The sequence below is a fragment of the Colletes latitarsis genome, chromosome 14 (genome assembly GCF_051014445.1).
Source record: "Colletes latitarsis isolate SP2378_abdomen chromosome 14, iyColLati1, whole genome shotgun sequence".
Classification (NCBI taxonomy): domain Eukaryota; kingdom Metazoa; phylum Arthropoda; class Insecta; order Hymenoptera; family Colletidae; genus Colletes; species Colletes latitarsis.
The window spans coordinates 28,517,708-28,533,812 of NC_135147.1; the positions used below are offsets into that span (position 1 = coordinate 28,517,708).

The 16,105-nt window shown below is 45.6% G+C and overlaps 2 protein-coding genes across 8 annotated transcripts in view; both read right to left on the bottom strand.

The window, feature by feature from the left end:
- Nucleotides 1-6,906, bottom strand: part of LOC143350347 (neprilysin-1) — a 71,952-nt gene extending 65,046 nt beyond the window's left edge. For 4 of the 6 annotated variants that reach the window (XM_076782437.1, XM_076782436.1, XM_076782435.1 and 1 more), the window contains exons 1-2: nucleotides 6,673-6,906; nucleotides 2,859-3,598 (exon numbers count right to left, since the gene is read on the bottom strand). In XM_076782437.1, the coding sequence (XP_076638552.1) occupies nucleotides 2,859-3,068 (210 nt within the window). In that variant the 5' untranslated portion in view covers nucleotides 3,069-3,598; nucleotides 6,673-6,906. The remainder of the gene's footprint in view (nucleotides 1-2,858; nucleotides 3,599-6,672) is intronic. The other 2 variants (XM_076782434.1, XM_076782433.1) reach the window with 2 other exon arrangements.
- Nucleotides 6,907-12,928: 6,022 nt separating this feature from the next.
- The window catches only part of Amon (prohormone processing protease amontillado), a 28,063-nt gene continuing 24,886 nt past the window's right edge, over nucleotides 12,929-16,105 (bottom strand). For both annotated transcript variants that reach the window (XM_076782448.1, XM_076782447.1), the window contains one exon: nucleotides 12,929-15,930. In XM_076782448.1, coding sequence (XP_076638563.1) covers nucleotides 15,766-15,930 — 165 coding nt within the window. In that variant the 3' untranslated portion in view covers nucleotides 12,929-15,765. The remainder of the gene's footprint in view (nucleotides 15,931-16,105) is intronic.

The following is a 16,105-nucleotide window of genomic DNA, read 5'->3' on the forward strand; positions in this document are numbered from 1 at the left end:
AATATCAACAAATTAAAATCGCTACCTCCTGTTGGGTCGATCGTTGGAGATACTAGTACAAAAGGTACAGTAGTCGATACGATCCATCGAGAGAAGTTAAGGGTGCAATGTATATTTTCTAGTATGAAATACGACGAAGCGAAACGTACGAATCAAAGTCCAAAGCAAAGAAATCGCTGACGGCGACGACGAATATTCGAGCGTGTCGTTAAGGGGTTAACTCTCTTTGAAATTCACAAGCACCGGTGGAAAGCAACCCTGGTGGCTCGTTTCGATGGCACGGATCGGTGCATGGGAACGAATTCCTGACTTTGGGATGATGGTTGAATATAAACTGCGTCGTTTCAACGGACAAAGCTTGCCGCGAAATTGATGTTGACTTTGGGGAAACGGGGTAATTTTAATAACGCGGCTTCCGGTAATAAATAGCCACCAGGAGGAACCAGAGTGCTCAGACGTTATCCTTGTTCTTCGATACTAATTATGGAACAGAGTCTACGCGGGAAATAAATATCGGGAAACGTTGAAACCGAGGCTGTTTTGCTCGAGCGAACGCGAATAAACAGCTCCTATTATTATTCTCGATTGCACGAAACATTTTATTAGAATTAATTTTACAAACGTGTACTATTTCATTTTATCCACGTACAAGAAAAAGTACACGTTCGTTTTACAAACGTTTACATGCCTAAATTCCTGTAAGGTAAGGTTCGATTAAAGCTCGATCGATTCTCGAACGATCAACGACCAAACAGAGTGTGTGCATCGAATCGGAATCTTCGCCCAAGGACCTTTAACTGAATTACAAGTTGTCTAATGTTAATTGGGAAGCCGTACGAGGATAACTGGGAGCCGATACCAATTACACGGCCATTACTCGTGCGAGAATAACAAGGGTGCAAAACGCGTTTAACGCTATTGAGGGTTTTCAACGATGCAGATTTATCGAAATTTTCCAAGTCGTCGGATCAAAATTTCATTACGACGATTCGACGGGATTTGAATTTCATATCTCATCGCGCGGATATCAACTCGCGGAACAATGAATCCTAAGTTGCCTCCATAAAACGGATGTCTGGGAAGCATTTGATCTCGTCCGCATTCAGTCTCTCGAGGATGCTTCAAACGAGACGGAAATCGAAGGGCGAATCGCGAAAAATCTCCGTGAAATTCTTATCGTACCCGCGCGTTATCCTGGGGATTCTCAAAAATGTTTATTCTACCGTTAAAAGTGATCGTTGGAACGAATTCTAAAACGGTGGAACAGTCGGGGGAGGAGTTATTCTCAGCCAGACGCTCCAAGAAATAACAATTTCACGTTTGTAACGCGATCGTATACACGGCCTTAATCTATGGACAGAATTTCCGACGGATCCGCTCCGCGTTTTGCACGCGACGTCTGGCTTTACAAGCGTGAATGCGCGTGATATAACGCATCTGGGGAACACGACCAGCGAGGACATAAACTTCACGGTCTAGCTCTCGCAGACAAAACCTGTTACACCGCGCTACCTAGCCCCAGTTTACAGATCGTCCCGTTGCATTCGGGCTGGACCATCCTCTGTTGGGTCACATTAAATCCGTGGACGCGGAGTGGCCACCGAAATTCGAGAATTCGACCGAACAAGGTAAACACTCTGACGCGGAAATTCCTCGTGCCTCCTCGGTGAGATAAACAGCAAATTCGACAGCGTAAAAACGTCGCGAAACCCCGAAGATTCATCTAAATGCGCGTCTCGTCGTGGGTGGACGAATCGATAAACCTGTCTAAGCAAACCTTGATACGATTGATCTTTCGATAACGTTAACTCTCGGAATAATCGACTCTTTAGAACATCCTATTTAGTATATGGGTCATTCTCAATGTGAGAAAGATATTTCTAAATTCTTCCCTTCGTCGAACGCACCTTTTAATTCGCAAACTGAAATCGAACAATTGCATATTACGGTCGTAACCTTCCTCGAGTTCTCATGAACGTTTCAAAGGCTATCGTTTGTATCTTTATAGTGGTTTAAGCACCCACTCTCGGCCAATAACATTTTATGGTCGAGACCAAAGTTTCATTTCGCTCGGTGGAAACCGCGAGAAGGAGAGGAAAAGGACACCATACTATGGATACAATTATTTTCAAGGATGGAGGGAACTTTAAATCTATTTCATATGCACGAATGCCATAGGTTCTTTGCATAAACATCCGCGATGTAATTATGTTATCGTACGATTGCCAAGCAACCTTCGAAACGACTCCCTCGACGTTAAGTGGCCGAGCAAGACAATGCGATTAAATTTATTGGCTCGTGTTTGCGCTGCGATAGAAATATCGACATCCTAAGAATACCGTTCATCGTCGAAGAAGTAACGGCGATATTTCTGAACCGCGGCCGCTGAAGTCGAAATCCCGGGAACCCGATGCAATAAGATCGACGCGTCGCGCGAAAGAACAACGATAAAAGCAACAATATCCGATCGACCGCGGAAGGGCCTTCGAGAAAACGTAGCGCCGCTTTATAGTTCGACCTTTACTTTACGAGGTAATCGAGAACACAGCCGGTTCTATCCATCGATGGAATTTCGGTTGCCTCGCCCCAACTCAGCAATTTTATTCCCGTCGAACGGTGGTGTTGCGCCACCCCCGCGTCGGCGTGCTTGGCCACGAGTGACTTTTAATACCGCCTTCTCGCGTTAAGCTTCTCGAGAGACATTAACCTCGTCGCGACACCGAGACGCTCGCTTCCTGACTGCTTAATTCGAGAAGAAAAAGGGGGGGGGGCGGGACAAGAAGCACCGCGGAACTCCGCGACGGAAGCTTTTTGCGGGACGCAAAAAGTATCCGAGGTTAAAACGAGACGTCGCTCACCAGGGGTGCGCATTCACGAGGTTGCTCTCCCTCCGGCAGCGTGGTGATGAGGAAGAGGACAGGACTGGTGACGAGCAGACTGGTGACAAGCAACATGGCGAACGTGAGCAACGCCTTATGCACGGCTTTGCTTCTTCGCAGCCAGTAACACGGCATACAACATATCCAGGTACCGCGATGCACGGCCCTCTCGACGTGTACCTGGAACATCGATCAACGTTTCCGCGACTATAGTAACCATAAAGTGAACGCTGGATACAGGCTCGTACCATTGGCTCGTCCGGAAGGCCGGATCCTTCGTCGGCAGCTGGCCCCGCGGGATTGTTCCCTGTCGTAGGAGGGCCGGTCGCCGCAGTCCCAGCTGCGGCGGGCCCAGTGCCCTGTGCGTGCGCATGTGCGCCTCCTCCGGCCCCAGGGGCGCACAGAGTGCGAGGACTCAGGGGTAGCCTCACGCTTGCCTCTCCACGAGATTTACCCCCACCGCCACGGGGCCCGTGGCCCCCGTAACCCCGGCTCACCGTACACAGAGCCACATTTGCCGGGTCCCTCGGAACACCCGCTCCTTAAAGCCCGCCAACCTCGAACCTCCCCACGGAGATCTTCGCGATCACGCGACCCCACCCCCCGCCACCCTCGACAGCACCCACCCTGACGCGCGATGGCTCGCTGGATCAGCCGGTCGAGACCCACGTCTCTTTTTTCCGCCCCTGCATCAGCCGTGTCTCGAACTGCCCCAAAATCTGTCAACAGAAAATTCCAATATAAACAGAGTGTCAAACACGCGTTGTGAGTTAAAATAAAAGGTCAAGAGTGACAAAAGGCAGCCGATACGACCCGTAGCTCGATCGCAGAGGGTTAAAGTGTAGGTTTAAAGCGAAACCAGTGATAAGAATGGCTTTGTTCCGGCGTATCTTGGACGCTTTTAAACAAGTTGGCTGTCTCTCTGGTGTTGTCACCGTCGAATCGTTTTAGATAACGCGTCCCTCTTTTGTCTCGCGAAACTGTCTCTTATTTGATCTTACTCTTACTCTGTTGTTTAACGCGTGCGATGTGTTGGCTCGTCTCTCGGTCTGAATTAAACGGCCAAGGCGTCGCGCTCGGAATCGCGTGCTAATGATTCCTCCGATAAACTGCGCGTAATTCGTCATTGTCAGAAGCGCGAGCGTGACGAGAACGGGAGCCGGTTATTATTGCCGATACACAAGCGAGCAATTAAGGGCCCTAAATGTCAGAACAACGAACAGCCCCCGCGACCAGAACGAGACTCTTTTCTCAGAGTAGCGTAGAATAAATTGCACCGTTGTGGTCCTAAATTCATTGAGATTGCAACGTGTTTGGCTTGCTGTACGTTTAACAAAGGATTCGAGCATACTTTACGAATTCTTCGTCTTATGAAGATCGCAAACGGCCCAGGAACAGAAACATTTGTTACGAATGGAGACGACGAGCGCTCGAGACGGGCAGAAATGCGAGGAAGTAAATCTTCTCAAGAAGCCAGGATGGCCAGTCGGAGTAAGTTAGCAGCCCAGAACGAGTGCCGTGCGGAAGAGGAAGCTCTACCGTATGATTCAAGACTCTCAGACTAAGTGCAAGTTGATACTTAAAAAAATTATCCACACGCAAGACCCTTGTATCTATCCTTCGACCATTACCATTTACGACGTATAGAAAGACTAAAATGATAAGTCAAGGGTATCAGTTGTATGGAAGATGCAGTAGATCGCAGTGATATTTCTCGAGAAAAATTTAAATAATAGCCGCCGTCCACGTCAAAGGGGATCGTAAAACACTCTGTGCAAAGTAGCATGAACAAATTACGTGGAGATCGACGATATAATCGGCTATACCGCGCTTACCACACACGAAACGTGGCTTTATCTACCATATTTATCTACAACGGCTGTGATTAGCTTAACAAGGCCTTCCGTTTTTTTCTCTTGGCTCGAGCCGAAAAATTTCCATGTCAAACGAAACGCGGTCGGTGACGGGACAAAGTCGGACGAGAATTCTCTCCGGGATAGCGTCGTTTCGCGAAACGTAAATGCCGCTACACGCTCGACAGCCCCCGCAGCTTACTAATTCAACCGGTCCGGCCACGTGGCAGAGTTATTAAAAAGGCAGACACCGTCGTGGAAAAAGAGGAAGCCTAGGTAACCAGCTGCCCCTATCGCGTCGCGGTAATTATCCTCCCGGGACGAGAAATTCGCTAATTCGGCGACGAGCGTGCATGCATCTGGGCCAAACTAGTTCTTCTCGAGCTCGCAGCAACGTTGAACTTCTGACGAGGAATTCGACAAAGTGACTCCGGAATCGCGACTTCCATAGTCCGCCGCGAATATAAATTCGTTGCCGTTGCGACGACTCGCTTCATCGACGACAGCCTTTGCCACATCGATCGGAATACGAGACGAGCTGGAATTCTCTGTCGTCCGCAGAAACTCTTTGGGAATTTGCTGTCGGTGATCGTGGAACGAGAGGATACGGATGGCAGATCGTTCACGGAGATTTGCGGCTAAAACGTCGCGTTCTATATCGAAGGATTTTGATCAGCAGCTTAGGCTAATGTCGCGTCGCACGATAAAGGACCGATCGGTCGTCAAGATTTATGACGACCGACGGCAGACACGTCGGCACAGTTTATTGATAGAACGACACGTACGCCGATGATATATTCGCCGATTATTTTTTGCCGCGGGATAAAAATATTCAGGGCCGATGCGGGATTACATTTTCCAGTCAATGGAGTACGTGATTGAGGCCTCGGAACGACCGGCGAGAAGAAAAATGCAAACGAACCGACGAGGTCGGATCGACGCGCGAAACGTAGATCCAGAAAAGACGGAAACTCCTCCGCTTTTTCTTCGCGTTACCCGCCTTTTCCTGGCTTCTCGGTCCTCGTCGTTTTTACGACTTTCTAATCGACTTTCGAACCACGACTATCCACTCTACCAACGCGACACTTTGTAAACAAATTACTTCGATAAAGTTTACCATTCTATTTAAAGTATTTTTATAGAAAATAATACAGAATTTTCTTTCTAGCGTATTTTGCAACGGCCTGTAGGGTCCTCGTTCCGAATATCGCGCCGAAACGTTGCTCTCGGAAAACTTTGCCCGGCCACCGACCAAAACTTTTCAAACGGAAGAGAATTCAGTATGCACCGAAAGTGCCAGTCACTCTGCTCCTAGCGAAATGCATCGATACGAATTCGTTTTCGAATTGAAAAAGTTTCGACATCGATGTTTTCGGTGTAACCGAACCGAAAGCGGAATACCAAGACGATCGGAGGATATTTTGGTTCCGCGCGTTCTCCATCGCGAGAGCTTACAAGGCTAACGGACTTTTATTTCGCGTATTTTCATCGATAACTGATTCGACACACTTAATAACCTCGGTGCACGATGCATTAAGCATCATTTGTAAACAACCGAACGAAATCAGAGAAGCTTTGTTTTCTCGAAAGAATTCCTGCAAAGGCAATCTAGATATTTTCCCTAAAAAAAAATTTTCCGATAATGTTGCTACGGAACCCACGCAAAAATCAACGAATAAATTAACGACACGCAGCAGCGCGGCAATTATTATTGCTATGACGCGTTTGCTATGCAAATAAAGGAAGAGAATGATCTATAGCGTAAAAGAAAATCTAAGGCTCGCCTTAAGAATATCTTTCGAACATTAAACATAAACAAAACTGACGGAATATCGAAACTATATCGTGAACGATCCTAAGATCGTTGAGGGGGTGTTCGTGTACCACGGTCGCCAAAATATCGAGTTGCATGAAAGAAAAAAAATTGTCGAATACGTTACCTACACGAAATCCAAGGAAACGACCCCGGTTAAGCAACGATTATTTTCTCCGTTGAATTGTCACTGAGATTTTCAGAGTGGTTCGAGCGTCACTTCCGGTTCACTGAGTGTCCGCGGGAACGGCGGCCCGCGTATCTCGCCGGAACCGTTCGAAACGGTTTCTGCGTAGAATCTGGCGGGTACGGGGTTGACCGGAAGTCGAGAAAACGCGGGCGGCCCTGCTTTACGGCTGAGGGTAACACGCGGACTGTCGGACCAGACTCAACCACCGTGCCGCGTCCCTCTCTCTCTCGCGCTCCTCTCTCTTCCCCCTCCCCTCTGCAACTCGTCCCTTCCCCACCTACGCTCCGTCCTTCTCCTATCATCCCCTCCCCGCCCATCTAGCTTCTCTGTCCAACTGTCCGACGCTCCGCTTCTCCTCCCTCTCTCGTTTCCTCCGCGTCGCTCTTCCGCTTCCTGTTTCTCTCAGTTCGTGCACAGTTTCGCTATCTATTTTTCTATTCCTCTCCCACCCCTAATCCGAATAACCACCCTCTGCTCTGTCTCCGTCCATCCAGCCTCCGTGATTTCGCGGTCGTAACGCGCAAGCCCTCGATATTCAAACGTCGCGAGCGTGCTCCACGAGAGTGCGTTCCTTTTGTTCGCCGCGGAAACTTCGTAAGCCCGTCGACAAGACCGTAAATAATGGTCTTTTTTCTAGCTCTACGAGAGCCTCGCATCGCGTTTACCCAGTACGAGACTCCTTGTTCCCTACGTTCGTCCACGGGTCGAATCCTTGCGCAGAGAGGGTCGGAAAGATGATTTAAAAAGAACATTAACCCTCGCTTCGACTACCCTCTTCCGTATGTCATTAAAAAAATTCTAATCTCGTTACGTTATTGCAAAATCGTTTTGTGTTCGTTCTTTGGAGAACTCTGCAGTGCCGGACAAATGTATTCCGACGATTCATTTACATACAGAAATTGCAATCCGAAACAAGGTTTTGCAATATCGCATGAAATCCTTTTTAAAACCCATTTTAGCGTGATACGTCTACCGTGTCTCTGCTAAAATGGACATAAGCACGAAACGACGTAAGTCAAGTTATGCAGCGTGTACGAAAAAATATAAAACGTGCTATCTTTTTGCCCAGGGAATGGTGCTACGCAAAGAAAAATAAACGTTAATGCCAGGCGACGAAGCAAGCGGTTAACGATACAACCCGCCATGGTTGAATGGACATTTTCTAGGCGATCGGTTGAATCGTGGCGCAGAGTTAATCCTACATAATCGAGATCGCTTAAAAGGCGGACGGGATTCGATTGGCTCGATAACAGCAGAAACCGCTCGTTTGCGTCGGTGGATTTGCTGAATCATCGCGCGAACCGATGAGTCTCTAAACTCGCACAGCAAAAAGATCTCTTATCGTTCGGTATGTACCGCTGATCGTTATCGGTTCTTGCGATACCGAATTCTGAATTATTTATACGAAATAATATTTTCTTATTGCGCACTGCTGCAACCAGTTGCCTGCAGGCGTCAGGAATTTGTCGTCGCATGCTGCCCTTAAAAATCCAACTACCGCGCATAGTCCACTGTCTGTTTCCGTAGTATTTACATATAACCCTGTATATGCTCATGCCCGACTGTATCCCATCTCCGACTTAGATTTAATAACAGCATATTGCTGCATCTCACCCTTTACGCTACGAACAATATTGCCAACACGTTCTATTGTTTTTGCTCCCATTCTACTATACGCGTGTGCATCAAAAATGTTCTGTTCTGTAACGAGCAAATAAATTAAACTTTAAACTAGACATATCCATACAACATATTCCATAGAAACTTTCCGACTATTTAAACGACGGTATCTCTAAGAAGTAAGGACAATAGGGGCATCTTTCTAAATTCAACTTATCTTGGACAAGACGTATGCACGAACAGAATCGGGGTCAAGGCATCCAAGACAAGATGTAACGAAACCAACTGTTATTCTGAACGATAATAGAATCGAGGGTAACATTTTCTGTCAGAGAGAAATGTAGAATGAGAAAAGGAAATAATATTTGAACGTATCGAGCGCGGGAGTACTTAATGATTGGGGTTCTCATAACAAAACATCAAAGGGGTATGTTCAAAAGTTGACAACGGAATAAACGCGTTGAACGATCTCGGTAATTCTGATATTTTATTAAAGGACACGCGTTAACGAATTTTCTCGGACTCGTTGGGGTTGTTCGAGTGTTTAGAAATTCGTCTCTGTTTGTCGAAATCTCCGGTTCGTAAGGTTGGGGCTCAAAGAGCGCCGAAAATCGTCCTCGACGCGGTGCCCGACGAATGTGGGCCACGCTGAACCGTGCTCGCGATCTCAAGGAACGCCACAGGGCAGAGATTCTGACGTCAGCTCATTAAAGCCATCGCGAATTCGTCCGTAGGCCGTGTTTCCAGGAGATAACGAAACTACGTCATTGTGTCCACACGCCAGCCGCTACTTACGATCTCGCCGCGGACAAGTTTGGCGAACGCTCGCGAAACGAGAATTAGCGGGAGACCAGATCTACGCGATACGTTTGTCCTCTATCGATAAATTCGTAAATCTTCCCTAAAATCTGCAGGTCGCGACCAAATCTTGCAAATTAACCACGAAACGACTCTTCGAAAGGAAGAAGCGACCATTTTTAGGGCCTCCTAACGTCGGAAGTAATTATTCAGGAAATTGTTCAAAAACACCGTGAAAAGTATAATTGATAAGTTGGAGAAGTTTAATTCCTGCAAGATTCGCAGCCTGCGCAAGAGTTCCTCTTTCAATTTGATTGAAATATCCTGGAACACTGGCTTCGCTGATCTTCCGACCAGCTGAATTTTCTGCAAATTCCTTTCATAACGAAAGATGAATAGAACCCTCGTCGAAAAAGTTTTATGAGTTTTTTGTTATTTTTTTAATTTCCAAATTGCAACGTCATCTTGTTTCATCGATTATCGTTTAAAGCTTGATACCGTTCAAATAAATTAATCCTCTTTATGAGATTGTACCTTTGTTTCTACATCTTTCAGGTTGATTTTCCATGACGCTGGATCCAACTTATAAAGTTTTGGCTTTCGGAACGCACATAGATCACTCGACAACAAGACATGCTTTTAAACTTCTTGTTGAAGCCCACCATTCATCAAAATTTCGTGGCTCTTTCGTCTACTCTGCAACTTCCTGCTGATATCCTGTGCTGCTTTTGCACGTATCCGCCTTTTACGTCTCCTCTGAAATTCAATAAAAGAAATGCTGTAGTATTTGTTAAATCGTTCGAGTATTAATTCTGCGGAATACTTTCTTTTACGACGAGTGCCAAAAATGGCTGTTTTACATGACGGTCCTTTATTTGTCCAGGGCCTTCGCATCGGTCCTCCGGTGATTTACGAATCTGAAGCAAAAAAAGGAATCCCTGAACAAAGTTGGGAGCAAAAGTCCGGACTCTGTGCCATAACCTTCGTTGAAATAAAATGGACAAAAATTACGAAAGTCTCATTGGGGAAACGGTATTCCGGGCGGGCCGATCGGTTCGCGGCAATATTCAGCAAAGTCGAGGATATACACGTGCACGTGTGTATGTAGGTCGAGTTAATGAAATGCCAGTGAAATCTTATTTTTCCACTGACCGTTTTATACCCACGATCCTCTTTTCAAACCGCGTCCACGAGGATATTTGTTATCCTAATCTCGCTGGAAAGCGTGGCTGTCGCGTAAATATCGCGACGAACGAGTACGTGTTTGCGAAACGTGCATTTCCATTTGTACGAACGCGCGAGAGCACCGCTTCAAAACCCGCGAACAACGCCCGTCGTCGAAACGGTCGCAAATAATTGTCCCTTCGCGAATAAAAGTCCTTTCAATACACCCCCGAATGTCGTCCTCGAACGCTTAACCTTGCGCCCTCTCCAAAAATAATCTACGACCGCCGATCGATGTAAAACTCGAAGAGGATTTTCAAACTACCCCCGGAAATAACTGTTTCGAACTGCTCTGCGAAAGGACCTTCGCGAAACTGTTACGAGACGCGCAGTGGAGGCGAAAAATTTGATTCAGATTATACGATTATTATCCTTGAATCGAGTAACAAACAACTTAAGAATGCAGATGAATCGAAAATAGAGAGCAGAAAAAATATTGAAATTTCGTGGCAACGTAAAGTTATAACGTCGCGATAGTACGACATGGCGATAATGCGATGTCATGCTATTATGGCATTGCGATATACCATCGCGGTATCGTGACATAACAATGACGCGACGATAAAATTAGCATTCTATACCGAGCAGTGGGTGAAAACGATAACTCCGCTTTCGAATCGATCGAAGGGGTTTAAAATAGTTTGGTCTCCTCTACCGATCGATGGATCCCGGATGACTCGAGCGTTAATCGTCGAAGGACAGGGTCGAATTTACGAAGCTGCGTAAATAACGTTTTAACAACGCCAACCCAATTATGCAAATTGGCAGAGCTCGCGATCCGTTCTCGGCGTAGTTAATTACGCGGATCGATAGCAATCTGTCAAGCCCGCGTCTCGAAACGCTATCCTGTTCGTCTGCAAAAGGAAAAGGAGAAAGAAACAGAAAGCTATGTTTCGCGTTAGGCCGCGAAACGTTCCGTGGAAACGTTTGGATCGAACCTACAGACAACGATTCCATGTCGGCGAAAATTCATATTCCCAGCGGCAAGTGGAACGCGCCAGAATCACTAAAAATTATTTTAGGTCACGGTTGGCCGTATTTAAGTATCGATTCCAAAACAACGGAAAAAAGGAATGAAAACAAAACAAAAAAAAAAAAAATAAAGAGGAAACCCCGATGCGATCGCGACGACCTTAACGCCGCGCAAACAATCCATTAAAATATTCCAACTTCTTGACCGAATTCGGTCGCGTTCGAAGCCGTCGACGTTTCTCTAGAATTTAGTTCGGTTATTAGGAACCGATATTCGCGATATCGATCAACGAGCCATCCAAAGAACGGACGTTGATTACGTCAGGAAAATAGTGCTCCCGCGACCCGATGATAATTCCGAAACAACGTTTACTTCGAAACGCGGAATCCAAAGTTGATTATAATCCTTTTGAACGGTGCACTGAATTTTTACCCACGAATAAAAAGACGCAGAAACGGTCGAACTCGTTTCGAGTCGTGAAGGACCATTGTCAGCGAGAAACAAAATGCACCCGACGTATAGGATGTAGCGACATCTATTTTTTACGCTTTTATACGGCTCGCCCGCCTTTGAACGATAATTCACTTCCTATTTCCGCGATCCACCGCGCGGTTCCGGCAATGAAATTATCAGGAAGCGCCGACTTTATGCAACGTATGGAAATTGTGACTTTGTCACGGCATGCGATACGATAATTCTCTCGAATTTTCATACCTTTTATCCCCCATCATTTTCTGGGCTACGACAATTCTCCTATTTCTCTGGAAACGATAAGCGTAGTATTTCTAACTCCGATGTTCCAATAAATTCAGTACACAATTGGATATAGAGATCTTTATTTTCATACGAAATCATTTGTAGACCCGCTACATTATAATTCCCTATCGTTTGCGAACTTTGGAACCTTCCATCGACTGTTCTGTTCTCTGTGTTCGAGAGGACTCGAACTCTGTGGCACAGGACGCGTCCAAATTCAATTAAAATCGACATAATTTGATCAATTCCACGGCGATGCGGTACAGGAGACGCACAGTCTCGTCGACGGAAGATTGATCTTCGGTAATCCAGCGAGCGACAGCGTTACAATCAAGGATGTCGCCAGCGAGACGACGATACGCCTACGCGGAGAGCCAGAGGAGCTTCCAGAAGACGCGACGCGCGAATCGACGTCGATTTAGAAGCCGTACGCTCGAAAAGAAACGATTTCAACGCCGCGTCGAAGCTCGGCCGCGTTCGATACCAAATATATCTACTTAGTTCTAATACAGTTAGAACGCATTATCTTTAGTCAACCTTATTTTGTAATGTCCGCGTCGGTCGCGCGACACCGCGTCGCGAGAGGGTAAAAATGTAAAGGACGGACGACCGAAACGATCATAATTTTCCGTGCATTCGTTCCGGAGTCGTCGTCGGCGCGTAGATTGTACGAAAAAAAAAAAAGGAAGAAAAAAAGATGAAAAATGGTGAAAAGAGTCGCAATCATCCCTCGATCCGCTCCGATACACCCGCGAACGTAACCCGAAGGGGAGGCGATGACGTCAATGGATCGCAGGTATAGCACGTAAAAAACGAAAAAAATGCAGGCCAAAAAATAAAGATTTTATTCATCCACGTACATCACGTACAGAATAAGGTTGATTAAATTCACTTCGACTATATATATATATTTGTATATATATTTATATATAATATGTATTCATTTGTTCGTTTCGTTCTTGATGTTGTTTATGCAATAAATTTCGAACTGTTTGACCGCTATATATCTAGTGTATCTACACGTTTTTTTTTTTGTCTCTTTTTATCTTATATTACTTTCTGCTCCTCCATACTTGCTCTCGTTACTTTTCTCTCTCGCTCTCTCCACGTCACGCACACTCTCTTTCTCGCTTCCTATCGGCACTCCGCGTCCCTTTCCACCGTAGTTCACGATCGGAAAATCGAGAATTTCGTCCGCAATCGTCTCAAATCACGAGGTACAATCGATACGATACGGGCGGAACGCATCATTTTCGCAGACATTCGCTCGATGGTAAAATCATGATCGTTTTTTTTCAGTCTCGTTCTACACACGGGATTGTTCCTCGAGGAAAATAGGAATGAGGGGGGCGGAGGTCTTCTTTTGATACGAGCACACACACATAGATCATGTAAATACATGGAACGTTGCTCTCGAAAGGCTCTCCGGCGAAACTGGGAGCCCAGCCTCCGCGAGGACGATCGCGAGGATTCGCGAAATCGACCAAGCGTGCAATCCCAACGACGCCATCGAGCCTTTCTCGACTCGATACATTATACGACAAAGCCGAATTCATTTCACGCGTCGCCTGGCCGACGCCGGGCGTCGAAAACTTCTCAGAGTTTGGTTGATCGTTGCGATCGATCGTTGGCCGATCGCCTAATACTGATGGACGTCCCGAGACTCTCCAAAGTCACGAAATATCGCTCGGAGTTCTCTGTGTTACAAGACGGTTCTTCGGCGAATAAATAAACAAACTCCGTGGAACGACTCTTCCCGAACTAATCTCGTTTCCCGCCCCGTCGAACGTGAAACACGAGAGGAAAATCCAAAGATGTCGCGCGAAAAAAGGGCTTTTAAATGGTCTGTATAAAGTATAATTCGCTCGAATCTTGCGTGTGTAAAATCGCGTGTCTTTTGGTTCGAACCGGTCCATGCGTGCGAACGTCGAACAAGATTTATTTTTATTAGAAATCTCGATTACCATAGAGGTCTTCGACCCCGGTTGCTACTGATATATTTTCTCACGAATTTAGTAAAAAATCGTTATACTTGGAAATACATTGTGCGTAACGTGGAGGACCCAAGACGCGTGGATATGTCGGTTCGGTGTAAGAAGTTTTTGTACTCGACGCGAGTGTTTAGAGACACGAACGTCCAACGATTAGGAGTAACCATTGAAACACGGCTTCTTTAGCGGCACCAGAAACGTCTGAAGCGTGCCGAAGATATCACGACGATAGGAACAATTCCGAAAGTCGTTTATATAAAAACATGAAGATCCAAAAGTACGAAAACGTGCGGCATCTAAATCTGTTTAAGAATATTCCCTAGCGACAGGAACCTGATTTTCTTTCTTTTCTTCTCCGTTTAAAATTCTGTTTCTAAGTGAAAGTCGGAAAACTTGAAGCAAGAGATTCGATACGTTCGTAGGTGCGTATAATTATTGATATACAGTCGAACATCTAATAGTCTACGAGAAGTATGAACGTTGGCATGCATGGACCGAAATTGTTCTTCTTCTTTGCAGATTTGCGTTCACCTCCCAACCCGACACTAACTTTAACACGTTCACTGTCAGTTCTTCGTCTCTAAAGATGACGTTGTTTAAAGTATAGTGTGAAACATAGAAATATTCGATAATTCGATAGTGTACCTGTTATTTTACAGCGTTCCTAATGAAAATAGCGTTATTTACAATTTTACAAGTATTAGGATTTCATCGTAATAAATATTGCGACGCGTTGTAAGTTCAAAATGCCGGTCACCAGTGACCACCATGGCAGTCAGCGTGTTAACGCTTTATTTACGAAACCCGTCAATTTGAGATCCCATACTTGAAATTAGAGATCTCATAAATATTTCTATTGAATTTGATTAACGTAACGATACGAATATACATCCTAATTTTAATGTAACCATCAACACGGCGGGTTTTGATAAAAATATATGCAACCACTGTCCCTAAATCCAGTATTAATTGGTTCGAGACGGACTGGTCGAGTTGGGAAGACAACTCAATCTTTATTTCCAAACGAAACACTTTGGAATTAGCTTTTCCCGTCTAGCATCGACACGAATAACGATATTTCTCTTCTCATCGAGTAGGCGAAAGGACTCGTTGCGTTGAGCAGAAGCGAGATCTTCGACGTTTCCTGCAATCGTTAAACAAGCGTTTACGCTCGAAGATAAATAAGGAACGTAATTACGTCAACTCCGCGGTGACTAGACGTCTGTTTAAAAGAATACTGTACGTGCAGTTACTTTGGACGATAGCCTAACGAGAGATCGTTGAAAAACGTCAATTACATCGTCGAATTTGTTTCGTGCCTTCCAGAGATTCTTTTACCATCCATTCCCGTTGATCCTCCGCCAAATTTACGCATGGTAATACTTTTCATTTTTCGTGTACACAAACACAACACAACAACAATAAATTAAACGAAGAAACTATCCAAATATATCACAGGGACTTTACTGAAATGCAGCTGATCGTACTGAAAAATTCGAACGTAACCTAGATGATAGAGATCGAGATTCAGAACCCTCGAGAACGCGAAGCAGTCGGAAAAGTAATCGTTCGAATTTTGTCGTCTGTAAAAATGATCCTTAAACGATAAGACTAGTCGCGCAAACATCTTTCGATATGAACATCCCCAGATGCCTTCGATTAAACTCGTTACATCGCGGCCGATCGTTCCTCGTGAGCTTTTTTAACGATCGCCAGTTTCGAGTGCGGATCAGCCGCCGGAAGGCCGGTGTAAGGTGGATCTCTGGTGCCGTGCAACATCAGAGTCCATTCCCGGAACCATCCGTGCTGCGGAGTTTTAGTATTGAAGCTCACCTGAAAGATATCTAACTTAATTAAGTGGAAAAACTTACGTCGATGACCGTGGATCGTGGTCGCCCGCGAAACAAACACGAGGCGTATCCCAACAGTAGATCTAGTTGGCGATGCGTTGTTTTTCACTCTGGTGTTAAGGGAAGTATTTTGACAGGAAGAGTAGAGGAATGATTGT